This window comes from Alosa pseudoharengus, unplaced genomic scaffold (genome assembly GCF_046254945.1).
Source record: "Alosa pseudoharengus isolate Yale_2024_CS ecotype anadromous, Long Island Sound unplaced genomic scaffold, YU_APseudo_1.1 YU_APseudo_1.1_scf_3, whole genome shotgun sequence".
Classification (NCBI taxonomy): Eukaryota; Metazoa; Chordata; class Actinopteri; order Clupeiformes; family Clupeidae; genus Alosa; species Alosa pseudoharengus.
The window spans coordinates 5,796,389-5,812,344 of record NW_027468718.1 but is presented as its reverse complement, the minus strand read 5'-3'; the positions used below and the strand labels follow the sequence as shown (position 1 = coordinate 5,812,344).

The window sequence follows — 15,956 nt, the reverse complement described above, 5'->3', positions numbered from 1 at the left end:
AGTGTAATATATTTGGAGCTCACTGCAAAACGTATTTAAGGAACATGCTAACCTTTTGGGAAATTATTTATTTGCCGTCAACAACAGAATTAGATGCAACCTGGTCTCTTTAGCGAAACGTACCCCTGGGAACGTTTTCGCAAACCCAGCCAAACGTACCACAAGGTACGTTTCGGTGCACACTGGCCAGTGGGGATTTCTACATTGTTTACTACAGTTAGGTCTGGTCAAATTAGGTCACAGCCTACAAGCTCAGAAGTATTATTTGGTTACCAAACCAAAGTTTTCAATTAATAGTGCCTATTTCTAAGTTTTACAAAATATAAGGGCACAAACACTGGACTGCCGTCTATGAGTTAGCTGCCCCATCTTGGTTGCTTTTTTTTGAGCGAGCAGCGCAGGCATTTTAGCTCAATTTCAACACCCAGTTGTGTGCAGGGCCAAGCCGCGCAACTCAACACAACCAACGAAGACCAGATTCGGCACACAGCCGGATTCGAATTTGGCTGGGTTTGCGAAAATGTTTTGCTAATGAGACCAGGTTGCAACAAAAAGGTAATACTACAAATCCATATTTCTCTGTGTGTGCAATATTCCAGTCTGACACTGTTAACCAATTAGTGTATAGCTAAAAGGGATCTATAGGCTAACAGGTCTAACCCACTTCAACTTATTTCTCAAAACATGTTCTTTTATGAATATCATCATCTTCCATGAAATATATGCCTACCTGGAACTGGGAAGACATAACCATGGCAGAGAACAGACCCATACTTATTGGTAATTTCACATGAGTATCTTCCAGCCGTCTCCTTCTTGCACTCCTGCAGGGCTTCCACGATGCATGAGTTCTCGGTCTGCTTTGTGTTATGTCTGTACGAGGCGTAGAGCTGTTTGCCATCCTTGTACCAAGTCACAAACATCTTGGGGGCTCCAGTGAAGGTGCACTCCAGTTTGAGCTTCTGGCTCATTGGGATTAGGAGGTTCTCAAGCTTCCTTTCAAAGCAAGCAAACTCTGAGAGAAACAAGATCATGATGGTATAAATCGTAAGCCATTGTGTGTGGATAAATCACAATGTTTTTCATAGATAAACTCTGGTAATGAACAAACCTGGTCCTGCAGTGATCTGAGCATGACAGATTACTTTTCCAAACGAATTACTGATTTCACAGGAATACTTTCCAGTTGTTTCTTTTTTGGATTTATGAAGGCATTCCAGTACACAGGAATTGTTGGTGACCTTGGTGTTATATCTATAAGAAGCGTAGAGCTGTTTGCCATCCTTATACCAAGTCACAAATATTTTCTGGGCTCCCGTGAAGGTGCATTCCAGTCTTAACTTTTCGCTCGTTGGAATAGTTATATCCGTCAACTGCTTCACAAAGTGTGGAGCATCTGGGAAGACAAACACAATCCATGAACTGCTTCTGGTACACATGATTATACAAATATCTAAAGAGTCTGAAAGACTGTAACTTACGATTTAGTTCAATTAAAGTAAAATGTGAAACAAAATGTTCCATTTTTTCAAAAATTATTACAACTTAGCTACACAAAACCTCTCATAAATAGTATAATAATGTTCCATGTTGAAAGTATTTATAGTTTTTGTATTGAACAAACCTTTCCCCACTGTGATTTCAGCATGGCAGACAGCTGATCCATAGGAGTTGCTGATTTCACACGAGTATACTCCAGCAGTTTCCTTGGTGCTTCCATGAAGGCACTCCACAATGCATTTATTGCCCATGAGTTTTGTGTTGTGTCGATAAGAAGCATACAGCTGCTTGCCATCCTTATACCAAGTGACAAACATTTTTGGGGCCCCAGTAAATGTACATTCCATGGTCATTTTGTCTCCATAATAGACCTGCATGTTGGACAGCTTCTTCACAAAGCGAGGAACATCTAAGCAAAGTTCAAAGCACATTTCAAGATCATTTGAGATTTGAAACGCTGCACAAACTTCTGTCTTATCTTTTGTATATTTGCATGAAAACTTAAAAATGCCCAAAGAAACGATTTCAAAGCGTTCCAATGTTTTTCACAAAGAGTTCAAAGACAACCTGTTGTATAGCATGTAGTATTAAGAAGATACAATATGGAATCCATGTCCTGGTTTCTCAACAGCATACACACCTTTCACTGTTGTAACATCAGCATGGCATATATTTGATCCAAACTTGTTGGACACTTCACAGGAGTATCTTCCCGTGGTGTCCTGGTTACATTCATGCAGACACTCCAAGATGCAGGTGTTCCCGATCACTTTGGTGTTGTATCTGTAGGAGGCGTACAACTGCTTATCATCCTTGTACCAGGTGATGAATGTTTTGGGGGCCCCGGCGAAAGTGCACTCGAGTCTCAGCTTCTGGCTCATTGGGATGGAAACATCCTTCAGCTTCTTCACAAAGTGTGGTGGCTCTGAGAGAGGATTGCAGTTACAACCAATTACATGTTGCAACCACATTTAGGGGTTTAGAGAATCTGTGTGTATGCATTCAAAAGAGAAGCAGAGTGACTAAACTAATATTTACTGAAGCTGGTACTGACCTGCCACTGCAGTGGTTTGATCACTGTATCGTCCTTTGGTGACAAACGGAGAAGGTTCTGAGAGGAAACAAATACAAGATGGTTAAAACATTTACTCAAGAATGACAAGAAATTGTAAAGTTGCTGTTCCAGTTGTTGCTACTGGAAGAAACTGTAATCCATGCATTTCCACAGAATTATTTTAGGAATCTGATCCCTTATCATACCTGTTCATTCTTACTCGTCGCTCGACTTATCGTGACTAAATTCAAGATGGCTGCAAACGCTAAACTTCGTGAAGATACTGTCTGTATAAATCGTCTTGTAAGTAAACTACCAGTGCTTTTTCAAAGTTCTCAATCTCTCGTTTTAAATGTCATGGCCCTCAGAAGTCTACCAATTAAGTGTGGAGATACATTGAGCCTCGTAAATGGTGTAAAACAGTGATTTATTTGCATGGCTATGCCGATGCCGAGGCACCACCATTGACCGCCTTGTTGGTAGCATCGGCTAACTAGCGCCAGATTTCGGAGTGCAGGGGACAAGCCGAGATGGGCTATGAGACATACGTTCACACTCGGTATCATGTTTCAAAACACTTTAGGTCAAAATCACACCGGAATTCTCCTTTAACTAGTTCAGTTTAGTTAACTAGTTCAGTTGACAACGTGTAACAATGCAGGAGTGTAAACAATGCTGCACAGTATAAACAGTGTTGTATCTATAAAAAGCGTAGACCTATTTGTCATCCTTATACCAAGTCACAAATATTTTCTGGGCTTAATTCACAGATTTAAACATGATGTGCTTTGGTGATATTTTGATTCCATATCGACTGAGCCGATGCAGAGTTAAAAAAAAAAAAAAAAAATGTGTTACTCAGCAAACTTGGGAGGTTGTTTTACGTAAAAACGTAAAAAGTAAAACATGTTATTCAGAACTATGTTGCTGTTTATCTTCATGACTGCAGCAGTAGGAGATACTAGCAATTGTATGTGACAGCTTGGCGACAAGATAATATTTGGTAAAGGCACAAGTGATGGTATAAAATGAAAAAAATATCTTTGATGGCATGTGATTAATGTGATTAAAAACAAAAATGCCTTGTGTTTATATCCTGAACCTCATTGCAATTAACACGCTACTGCTGACAGCCCTAATAACTAAAGTTTATACCTGGAATCAGACAGTCAAAGAAAAAGTCAACAGGAGTTCTTACTTCAGGTAAGGAAAGAGGATAGTGTACACACCTGGTACAGCAACAATCTGGGCATGGCAGACATCTGTTCCACAAGCATTGCTCACTTCACAAGAGTATTCCCCAGTCGTTCCTTCGTTACAGGGATGCAGGCATTCCAGGATGCATGAATTCTTTGTGACTTTGGTGTTGTATCTGTATGATGCGTACAACTGCTTTCCATTCTTGTACCAGGTGACAAACATTTTGGGGCTTCCGGTAAATTTACACTCCAGTATCAATCTCTTGCTCATTGGGATAAATTGGTCCTGTAGCTGTTTCACAAAACGAGCTGGCTCTGTGAAAGATAATAGAAGAAGTAATTCTAGGAAGATTAGCGTCAGGGACATGATATTTGAAATGACGAGGCAGGATGACCTTACTAGATTAAAGCAACACCAAAATAACTTTTCCTCTGTCATACGCACGCTATTTGTTTATCCAGCTTTGCAAATAACGATGTCCATAGACAAGGTAGAATATGTTGCATGATTTTATGAAAGTACGATGTATTGCGACATCATGCAAGTCAAATTTGTAGTTTCTTATGTCTCGTTCCATCGAACTACAGATCCGCTACCCGATCTGGCAAACTTACATAGTGCGGTTATAGCCGATAGAGGGCCGCGAAGCGAATGCAGAAGTGCCGTTCACCCTGTTACGAGTTGATGAACCACTGAAACAATTTTGGAAACATTATTTTAAGATACAAAAACTCTTTGGTGTTGCTTTAAAAAGCTATACGAACCTGTAGCTAAAGCAACCTCAGCATGGCATATGTCAGTTCCATAAGAGTTGCTGACTTCACATGAGTATCGGCCAGCCGTCTCTTTCTTGCTCTCATGAAGACATTCCAAGATGCATTTGTTAGCCGAAACCTTTGTATTATGTCTATAAGAGGCATAGAGCTGTTTTCCATCCTTGTACCAAGTGACAAACATTTTAGGAGTTCCCTTGAATTCACACTCAAGTCTTAATTTCTGTCCTACAGTAACGTAGACATCCTTCAACTTCTTCACAAAGCGAGCAGGTTCTAGGGGGGGGGGGGGGGAAACACAACACATTTGTTAAGTAGGCCTAAATCCATCGGAGGAAAGAATAACAGAGAGATCTCTCAAGGGGCAGTCCAACAAGCCATGCCTCTTTTCAACGTCATGTTATCTGTTACTCTCGGCCTGAGCTGTGTGGAATTCTGTAGGATTTGAGTCGTTTGGAATGCAGCCACAGGACATTATGTTCCATTGACTTTCACTGTACTCAATTCAGTATAGTACAAAGTTGGAGTAGAGAGCTGGGTGTTGGGCTGGGAGAGAGCTGGACCAGTGTTAGCTGGTCGGTACGCAGACTGACCAAATACAATAGGACTAGGACTATCAAATATACATTAAAAGTGAACTATGAGCAAAATATTAGACAGTTAAAGAATTTGGTAACACTTTCCTTGACGGGTGAGTTCATAACGCCTTCATATCATCTGTCATGAACTGCACATAAAGCGTTCATGACTGTTTCGTGAGACATGACTCAACATTCATACCAAATCTTTCATGAATGTGGAAGACAGAACGTCGACAACTTGTCAAAATAAAGGTCCAACAATCGCAAAGCAGCATTGCCGTTTTTGTTCCAAACCTCTTACCTGATCATGTTACATCTGAGTCAATGGGCTAAATATTTCATGAATATCTTATGAAGTCTACATCAAATGACACTTTACTATACAAGTACTATATTAGTGTCTCATGAAACAGTCATGAATGCTTTATGTGCAGTTTATGACAGATGCTATGAATGTGTTATGAACTCACCCATCAAGTAAAAGTATTACCAAGAATTTTTATCAAGGACAAATAAACTGACACTGACCACTGCCCGTTGGTGCCTTCGCCACGCCTCCATCTCGGAAAACTGCACAAACAAGATAAACAATTGTGAGTAATGGTTTATTCATTATGAGCCATCCAACCAATAATTCAGAGATTGCATCTCATGTCTGAATCCACAATGCAACTGACCTCCTGATGTTTTGACTTGGGCATGACAGATCACTGTTCCATAGGAATTGCTAAGTTCACAAGAGTATTTCCCACTGGTTTCCCTGTTGCATGGGTGAAGGGCCTCAACGATGCACTTGTTGCCAATGACCTTGGTGTTGTGTCTGTATGAGGCGTACAGCTGCTTGTCGTCCTTGTACCAGGTGACGAACATCTGCGGAGCTCCAGTGAAGGTGCACTCCAGTCTCAGATTCTCGCTTACTGGAATGCGGAGATCCTTCAACGGTGTCACGAACAGTGGAGGTTCTAAGAGAAACAACATCAACATCAAAACCTATCATTCTCTTTGTACAGTAACATAACGTGATGTTAGAAAACATACATGTTGAGGACTGTTTACACTAATTTACATGTATTTTGGTCCCTTAAATAAAAAAAGAATGTGCTCCCCATAGGTCTTAACATATTGAAAAACATTAAACGTATTGACCAAATGGTAGTAAAAGCCCAACAATAAGACTGGATTACGCACCTGGCCCAAAGTTGATCTGAGCATGACAGAAATCACTTCCATAAGAGTTGCTAATTTCACAGGAGTACCTTCCGGTGGTATGGCTGGTGCTCTCATGGAGACCTTCCAAGATACAGGTGTTACCCGTCTGTTTTGTGTTGTGCCTGTAGGAGCCGTACACCTGTTTGCCGTCTTTATACCAGGTGACAAACATCTTTTCAGCGCCTGTAAACGTGCACTCAAGATAGAGTTTCTCTCCCCTTTTCAAGATGCGGTCAGTCAGCTTCTTCACAAATTTAGGGGAATCTGAGGTAGAACATGTAAGAGAGGCAGGATAAAAAAGTTATTATGTGGACCTGATGTATGCACAGAAACATTTTGCAAAACTGCGGATGCTTGTCATTATGAATTCATTCAATTCTTATCTCATCTATGGCATTACAATTGAAATAGCTCTGGCCCTCTGATCACTTTACTCCCTCCCCCTGCCAAAGGTGTACAATAGATGGGGGATAATCAAAATAGGCCTAAGCAACAATAATCATATGCTGATGAATGAAATTGTTATAGAGCATGATGAAGTAAGGCAAGTTTTGCCCCTGCAGCTTGGTCGTGGGGAACATCATGGCACTGACCTGATGTTGTGCTGACCTCAGCGTGACATATATCAGTTCCGTAAGAGTTGCTGACTTCACACGAGTAAGTTCCAGGTGTGTCGCTGTTGCAGGGGTGCAGAGCCTCCACGATGCATTTGTTCCCAACGATTTTGGTGTTGTATCGATATGAAGCGTACAGCTGCTTGCCGTCCTTGTACCAAGTGACGAACATCTTAGGAGCACCAGTGAAGGTGCACTCCAGTTTCAAACACTGGCTCATTGGAACACTGACATCCTTCAGTTTCTTCACAAAGCGAGCAGGTTCTGAGACAAACAAAGGCTGAGTAAGGAGCACATGGAGTCTTAAGGCTACACTTGGTCCGCAACTGAGGCACTCCATTCGCGGTGAGTAAAATAGTTTTACTGTACGTACACACCGCCACCGACTTGAGCTTTCAAAGAAGCTTGGGTTGCCCTGTCAAGGACGCTTGTCAAAAATGTACAGGGAAGCTTTGGACGCTTTGGCCACTCTGACGTGGTAGCATTCTACGTTCGATCATGTTCTATCTTACTACTTTATTTCAAGGCCGTCTATTCCGATTGGTTGCTGGTCGTTGGTTGCTGAACCGTGTCACAGCTCATTACCATAAAGTTGACTTACTTTCAACTTTCTGCTTGACGCTCAAGTCGCTGAAGACGCCCAAAACCCGTCGACAACGGATTTGCCGCTTCATGCAGCTGAGAGAAGCCGGCTTCCATTGAAAATGAATGACTTCCTGAATCTTTGGAACCTCAAGTCGGCGGTGGTGTGTACGTACAGTTAGAAGACGTTTTTGAACGGATGTGTCGCTATTACATCCATTCGACAGATCCATTGATTATAGTGGAAGCTAACTGATGCAGCAGATGTTCCACAAACAGAACGCTTCAGTTACATGTCCAGTGTAGCCTGTCTGTTGATGTGAAAATTAAATGCTAGATGTTTACAAAAAAACAATACAGGTCCTAGCAGCGCTGTATCTCATTTCTGAATATATGACTGATGATGTAAATCTAAAATAGACAAATAGGCTAAGAAACAGTTTCTACCCAACAGCCATAATCTCACTGAACGGTGAACGCTGCTACCAAAGCATAGCTTTATGTTTTACATTTTATGAATGTAGATGTGTATGGGTGGGATATATGTGGGGTGTAAAGTTTTTATGCCCTTTTTTATGTCATTTTATGTCCATAGTGACTTGTTTTACTTATTTACTTATATATTCGTTGTACCTGTGACAATGACAAATAAAGATATTCTATAGACCCTTTCAACAATAAAAACAAAAACAATGCTTGAACATTCTATTTGGTTCCCAATCTACTTCCTCTGCATTAAGATAACATTTGGAATGTTAAAACGGAAGCCTTGTGGGGCCAACTATGATGCTGATAATGGAACTCTCTTGAAAGGGTCTATTCTATAAAATACGTGAAGATACTTTTGCGGCACACCCACCTGTAACTGTAGTGATCTTTGCGTGAGAGACATCTGTGCCATAAGAGTTGCTCACTTCACACGTGTATATTCCAGCGGTTTCATTGTTGCACTCATGAAGGCACTCCAAGATGCAAGAGTTCCTGGTGACCTTGGTGTTGTATCTATACGAAGCATAGAGCTGTTTGCCATCCTTGTACCACGTGACGAAAAGCTTTGGGGCTCCAGTGAATGTGCACATGAGTCTCAGCTTCTGGGTCACTGGGATGGTGAGGTTTTGCAGCTTCATCACTAAGCGAGCAGGTTCTGTGAAGGAGAAAAACAGTGAATTTATTCACTTCCACCACTGCACAAGGCGCATGGTTAGATCCACTTAGCCATTGGAATACTAACATATTGTACTAAATCAATGCTTAAATGATTCAATCACTGCTAAAAAAAGATTATGAACCAATACGTCATGGTATTTGACTAACCTGTGACTGCTGTGACTTGCGCATGACAGATCTCACTTCCATAGGCATTATAAACCTCACAGGAGTACTTTCCACTGGTCTCCTTGTTGGCCTCGTGCAGACACTCGAGGATGCATGTGTTTCCGATGACTTTTGTATTATATCTGTAAGAAGCGTAGACTTGCTTCCCCTCCTTGTACCAGGTGACGAACAGCTTTGGAGCTCCGGTGAAAGTACACTCCAGTCGGAGCTTCTTGCTCATGGGAATGGAGTGATCCTTCAGCTTTTGGACAAATCGAGCAGGCTCTGAGAGGAAGGAACATTTGTGTTAATTCTACAAATCACATCCAAGAGCAGGGCTGAATCTCAGTGTCCCCTAATCTCTTAGCCCTGAAGAAGACTTAATTGACATCTGATAAGTGATTGAGTTTGAGAGGCTGTAAGGGATATTGAGATTTATTTTAAATTATGTAAGATGTGGGATAATTTGTATATGTTTCAAATTTACTGTAATGTTTAGACCACAAATCTTTCCCACAATATCACTTCTATCACCAAATTGTCATTTCAGGCAAACCTAATGAATGAAGTTAAAAATGTGCATTATGTAATGAATCATTCATATTCATTGTCCACCACAGTCGTTATTAGAGGACAACAGAGTGGTTACACACCTGTCACTGTAGTAATCTGGGCATGACAGATGTCAGTCCCATACAAGTTGGACACTTCACAGGAATACCTTCCAGGTGTGTCCTTGTTACACGCATGAAGACACTCCAAGATGCAGGTGTTCCCGATGACCTTGGTGTTGTATCTGTAGGAGGCGTACAACTGCTTTCCATCCTTGTACCACGTCACAAACATCTTTGGTGCTCCCTTAAATGTACACTCTAGTTTGAGCTTTTTACTCAGAGGGAAGCTCACATCCTCCAGCCTCTTGACAAATCGTGCAGGTTCTGAGTAAAATGAGAATAAGATGACACAATATTACAACTTATAAAGGTTTACCGTTTTTTTTGACACATATTTTTTTTTATTGATTTAACAGGTTTAAGCAAAAGAACAATTTACATCAAAAGGCTTATTTTCAATTTTCCTTCAAATGCACTCCCTTTCATTCCCCACCCTCTCCAGTCATCCACACTACATAGTCTACACTGCACAGGTTATACAACATGCACAAAACTAAAAATAATGTGCAATGTATAATGCCACATACATCCACACATACAATTGGAAACAAAAAACAAAACAAAACAAAACAAACACAAAAAAACGAAACCAAATGGGAAGGGGGTAGGTTAAACAAATCTGCAAGTGAAATAACGCAGTAGGGTCGGATTGTGCTCTGAGCACTCTGAGGCATGCCGAAAGACAGTACCTCTTGAAAATGGTGTTATTTATCTTCAAGTGTTTTTAATTCTCTTATGTATTGCAGTGTTGGATTCCAAACTAACTCAAATTTCTCAGGAGACCCTCTTAAATTGTATTTAATTTTTTATAGATTGAGGAACATCATAAGATCTTTAAGTCATGTGGACGCCGTGGGGGCAAGCGGTGACTTCCATCCTAGTAGTATTCTCCTCCGCGCTAGTAAGGATGCAAAAGCAATAGTGTCTTTTGCCCACTTCCTGAAATTCTCATGGTTTGGTATTATCCCAAAGATACCAACTTCTATGCTTGGTGACAATGTAACACTTAGAAATTTGGACAAATGGCTAAAAATATTTGACCAGTAATCATGAAGACGAGGACAAGACCAAAACATGTGTGTCATGTTTGCTGGAGATAAATTACATCTGTTACAGCTGTCTGTGACATTAGGATATATTTTGGAAAGTTTAGAATTGGTAAAATAAATGCGGTGGATCACCTTGAACTGTATTAAACTCAGCCTTGCACAAGATGTACTCCCATCCACTCTGGTGAGCGCTTCCTTCCAATTATTGTCAGATATGGGGCAGCCCAGTTCCTCCTCCCAGTCTTTTCTAATCTGGTCAAGCGAGGTCTCTGTATGTTGGGATATTGAAGTATATATTCTGGAGATGAGGCCTTTTTGACTGGTAGGAATGTCCAAAATTGAGTCGACTGCTGAATCAGGTGGGGCATTTGGAAAAACTGAATTATTCAACTTGGCAAAGTTATGGATCTGGAAATAACGAAAAAGATGTGACTGTGGGAGGTTAAACCTTTCACAGAGCTTGTTAAAACTATTAAAGGAGTTATCAGTATAGAGGTCTCTTAAATTTGTAAGGCCCGACCTTTGCCAAAAGGAAAAGGCTGCATCAATATTGGAGGGAAGAAAAAGATGGTTATTGACAGTGTTTGGAATAACGCCATTTAAAAGAACGGCATTAGGTAACAACGTTATTTTTTCAGTAACGGGGTAATCTAATTAATTACTTTTTACAACGTTACAGAAGTCACAAATATTTGAGAAGGAATGGCGATTTTTCATAAATCCCGTCTGGTCCGACGATATAATATCCAGTAAATCAGGTTCCAATCTCATAGCAAGTATTTTAGCTAGAATTTTATAGTCATTAAGAGTGATATCGGTCTGTAGGAAACACACTCTGTACTATCCTTGTTTGGTTTCAACAACAAGGTTATGGAGGCCTCTGTGAGGGTTTGGTGTAGGGTTACCTGATTCAAAGAGTCATTAAACATTTTAAGAAGAGGGCTTAGCTTATCAATGATTTTTTTATAAAACTCTATAGGATACCCATCTGGGCCAGGGGCTTTGCCGCTTTGCATTAATTTAATTGCATCAGTAATTTCATTAATTTTTAGAGGTTGATCCATATCATTTGCTTTGTCAGGAGCAATGGATAGAAATTCCAAATTATCGAGAAATGTTGTTCTATATGTGTCAGTGTTAGAGGCTTCAGAAGTGTATAGTTTAGAGTAATAATTTTTAATGGTGTCATTAATGACAGACGGGAGTATTGTAAGTTCTCCTGAAGAAGTTCTTATTTGTCTAATTTGTTGAGACGCTGTTCGACTCTTGAGCTGGTGAGCCAACAGTCGCCCTGCCTTCTCACCATGTTCATACAAAAAACCTTGTGAGTGCAATAGCAGCTTTTCTGTTTTTATGTGTTGTAAATAGATTATAATCCATTTGCAGATTTTGCCTCTCTTTTACAAGCTCTGGGGATGGTGATATTGATAGTTTGTTATCCAAATTTTTTATATTTTCCAGTAGCTGCTCTTGTTTTTGTTTTTTACATTTGTTTAAACTTGCAGAGTACGATATAATCTCTCCCCGAATAACCACTTTTAATGTTTCCCAAAGCAAAGAGGGAGATATGGAATCTGAGTTGTTGTTTATAAGGAAATTATCTTTATTGCTGCAGAAATTATGCCATTAAATGCATTATCATTGAGTAGTGTACAGTTCAACCTCCAGGGGGGCGTGTTTTTTGTAAGAGTGTGAAGGAAAGGTCAAGAAGCAGTGGTGCATGATCCGATATGACTATGGCGGAGTATTCCGTGTGACTGACAGCTGGAAGGAGATCATTGCCAATGAAAAAGTAATCTATTTGTGAGAAAGTTTTATGAACCTGGGAGTAAAATGAAAATTGTTTTTTATCAGGGTAGAGGAAACACCATAGGTCCACACTTCCTATTTGGTTCATGAACGAAGAGAAGGCTTTGGCCATTTTAGATGGTGGGTGTTGTCTGGAGGAGGATCTGTCCAGTCGCGGGTCAATTGCACAGTTAAGGTCACCCCCCAAAATTAATTGATGACCGCTTAAATCTGGGAGAGATGACACCACTTTTGTAACAAATGCTTCATCATCCCAGTTGGGTGCATACAAGTTTACAAGAGTAACTGCTACATGGTTAAGAGAACCTGTAACTATAATGAATCGGCCTTGATTGTCAGCTATTATGTTAGATGGGCTAAACTGAACTTTTTTATGAAATAAAATAGCTGCACCTCGTGCTTTGCTACTAAAATTGGAGTGGAAACATTGGCCAATCCACGACGCCCTCAGTCTGTGGTGGTCCTTAGTGATCAGATGGGTCTCCTGCAGAAAAGCTACATCCGTTTTCAAGTGTTTTAAATGGGATAATATTCTGCCCCTCTTGACTGGGCTATTAAGCCCTTTAACGTTCCAGGATACAAACCTCAGGTTTGCTCCTTTACCTTTTATTATGTTAGCCATATGTAATGGTCAGAGGCATGTACTGTAAAATAGTGGCACTGCCTTGATATGAAAAGATGAGAGCAGAGGAAGGGGAGGAGAAAAAAACATATAGGGGACATATATACCAACAGCTGTAGTAAGCACATACCCACCCTCCCATAGAATTCCCTCATATTAAACTCTCAGAACGGAGAGTGTACAACATTAATGCAAAATCTAACATCAGGATTATCCATAACGCATCACTTCCTGATGGCATGAACCACTTCACTTCTACTTGATTCAGGGGGCTCCTATTTTAAGTAATGAATCCTGTGTATACTGAGATATTAAGCACTAAAATAAGATCAGTAGGGAGGTATAATATAGGCCTATAATCAAGGTTCGTCTACCCCTTATCATTAATTGTTATTATGTATTTTTTATGTATATGTATTTATATACAGAATAAGGAAACAGAACGATAGGCCTATCATAAAAATAGAATTCAGGTAATCACAAATCTCCAAAAAAGTACTCACAACAGGTTTTTTATCAATCCAAATTAACAGAAAATTCTAACTTGCTGGCTGTAACAAACATCTCGGGATGAGGCCGATTTCTAGGCCTACTGGTCAGAGACGTTGATGTGCTGGTCATGAAAGTCCTGGGCTTTTTGTGGCGAATCAAAATAATAGTCCTGATCTTGGAATGAGACGTGAAGACGGCCTGGGTGCAGCAGGCGAAACTTTATTCCCTTCAGATACAAGGAATTTTTAATCCCGTTAAATGACGCTCGCTGTTTGGTCAGTTCAAAACTGATATCTGGGTAGACTTTCAGTTCGGAATCATGGTAGGTCATCTGATGTCTCCTGGCCTATCTCAGGACTTTCTCTTTCTCTTGAAAACGGAGGAATTTGACGATAAATGCTCTTGGCTTCTCTGATTACTGTCTCCCGATCTGCGGAGGGAACGATGCGCTCTCTCGATCTCTGGGGGGCTACTGAAGACCTCGGAGCCGGTCACCGTCATCAGCAAGTCTGACACAAACTTAGTTGGGTCCTGGCCACTTTCACTCCCCTCAGGCACGTTGATTATTCTCAAATTTGAACGTCTGGATCTATTTTCGAGATCGTCGATTTTATCCAGAAGTTTTCTACACTGGGATTGAAGCGTTTTAACAGTAGTCTCCATCTCGATGAGTTGTCCAAAGTTTTCCCCAGCCAAAACTACTGTTTGAGTGAGACGGTTATTAAACGATGATACCTGTTGTCCCAGTGAATCCACCGATGATTTGAGGGATTGTGTCGACTCGTGGATCAGAGCCGCCACATCGGTCTTGAAGCTTTCACGCTGATCATTAAGTAGGGATTCGAGGTCGTTTTTGGTAATCGGGCTGTCTTCATTTTTGTTAGTCCAGTCAGCTTCTCTAGCCATGTTAGCTAACTTAGCCGAAACGTTAGCTTGAGTTCCTTGCTGTTTCTGTTTAGTACTCATTAGGCCTATTTCTTGACACTCTCGTATAAAGTGTGTATGAACGTCCAGTTTCAAGTCAACCAAAATATAAGAAAAAAGGTACTAAGGTTGTTCAGCTCAAAAATATGAAAAGGTTAGTCGGAGCCCCCTTTTGCGCGTCTGGTCACTAACTCGTCATGCCGGAAGTCCATGAAGGTTTACCTTTAACGAAAGTTTATTCTAGAACCAAGCATGAAATATTTTCAAGAAACATCTTTTGTTGTTTCTGCATAGCTTACTACTGAAGCTATTCAGGAAATTACTGATGACACAATTTGCATTGTCTTGAAATATAATAATGTCCGTAGGATTGCCTGTACAAGGCTTAGAACATCTCAAGTCAGACAACCAATATCCTCCATTGCAGTAATCCTACCTGTAATTGGGTTGACGAGGGCATGGCAGAGATCTGTCCCATACTGATTGAAGATTTCACAGGAGTACCTTCCAGCCGTCTCCTTCTTGCATTCATGTAGGCATTCCATGATGCAAGAGTTATCAGAGAGCTTTGTGTTGTATCTGTTGGAGGCATTGAGCACTTCACCATCTTTGTACCAAGTGGCAGAAATCTTGGGAGCACCAGAAAATGCGCACTCCAGTTTGAGTTTCTGGCTCATTGGGATTAGGAGGTTCTGAAGCTTCTTCACAAAGCGAGCCGACTCTGAGAGAGAGAAGATTAAAATGGATATAATCTCACTGTTACAGATCAGGAATGGAAATATACATGATTTCTTCATAGATTAACTCTATAAACTAATAAACTTCATAAACCTGAACAGCTGAACAAACCTGGGTCTGCAACGATCTGGGCATGACAGATTGCTGTTCCATAAGAGTTGCTAATTTCACAGGAGTATTTTCCCGTAGTTTCTTTGTTTGGTTTATGCAGGCCTTCCAATATGCAGGAATTGTTGGAGACTTTGGTGTTGTATCCATCAGAGCCACAGAGCAGTTTGCCATCTTTATACCAACTCACAGATACTTTCTGGGCTCCAGTAAAGGTGCATTCTAGCTTCAACATTTTGTTCAGTGGAAGGGTCATGTCCACCAGTTTCTTCATGAAGTGTGGAGTATCTGAGAGGAAAAATACAATGTTCTTTATTCACTGATATTGGATCCTATTTTTCAGTTATTTCTAAATATGACAATCTGTTTAGTAAGCTTATGATCTGTGAATATACAACAAACTACTCCAGTACAGTAAAATTACTTTATAAAAGAATAATCGTAAAGTACTGTACAAACCTGTTCCCACTGTGATATCAGCATGGCAGATAGATGATCCACGAGAATTGCTTATTTCACATGAGTATCTTCCTGCAGTGTCTCTAGTGCTTCCATGAAGGCACTCCACAATGCATTTATTGCCCATGAGTTTTGTGTTGTGTCGGTAAGAAGCATACAGTTGCTTGCCATCCTTATACCAAGTGACAAATATTTTTGGGGCCCCAGTAAATGTGCATTCCAGGGTCATTTTGTCTCCAATATAGACCTGCATG

At 40.5% G+C, this 15,956-nt stretch overlaps 2 protein-coding genes across 2 annotated transcripts; both read right to left on the bottom strand.

The window, feature by feature from the left end:
* Positions 1-704: 704 nt before the first annotated feature.
* Positions 705-8,643, bottom strand: LOC143099504 (protein Obscurin-like). Its single transcript, XM_076262466.1, has 11 exons — positions 8,373-8,643; positions 6,911-7,195; positions 6,297-6,581; positions 5,786-6,070; positions 5,637-5,678; positions 3,784-4,068; positions 2,555-2,611; positions 2,141-2,425; positions 1,625-1,909; positions 1,280-1,396; positions 705-1,015 (listed from the first exon to the last, which is right to left on the bottom strand). Exons 1-11 carry the CDS (start codon positions 8,638-8,640, stop codon positions 705-707), a joined length of 2,505 nt encoding a protein of 834 aa, XP_076118581.1. The 5' UTR covers positions 8,641-8,643.
* A 170-nt stretch (positions 8,644-8,813) lies between these two features.
* LOC143099503 (neurofascin-like) lies at positions 8,814-15,517 on the bottom strand. The gene is made up of 4 exons (XM_076262465.1): positions 15,247-15,517; positions 14,834-15,118; positions 9,481-9,765; positions 8,814-9,112 (listed from the first exon to the last, which is right to left on the bottom strand). Exons 1-4 carry the CDS (start codon positions 15,515-15,517, stop codon positions 8,823-8,825), a joined length of 1,131 nt encoding a protein of 376 aa, XP_076118580.1. The 3' UTR covers positions 8,814-8,822.
* Between the last annotated feature and the right edge of the window lie 439 nt (positions 15,518-15,956).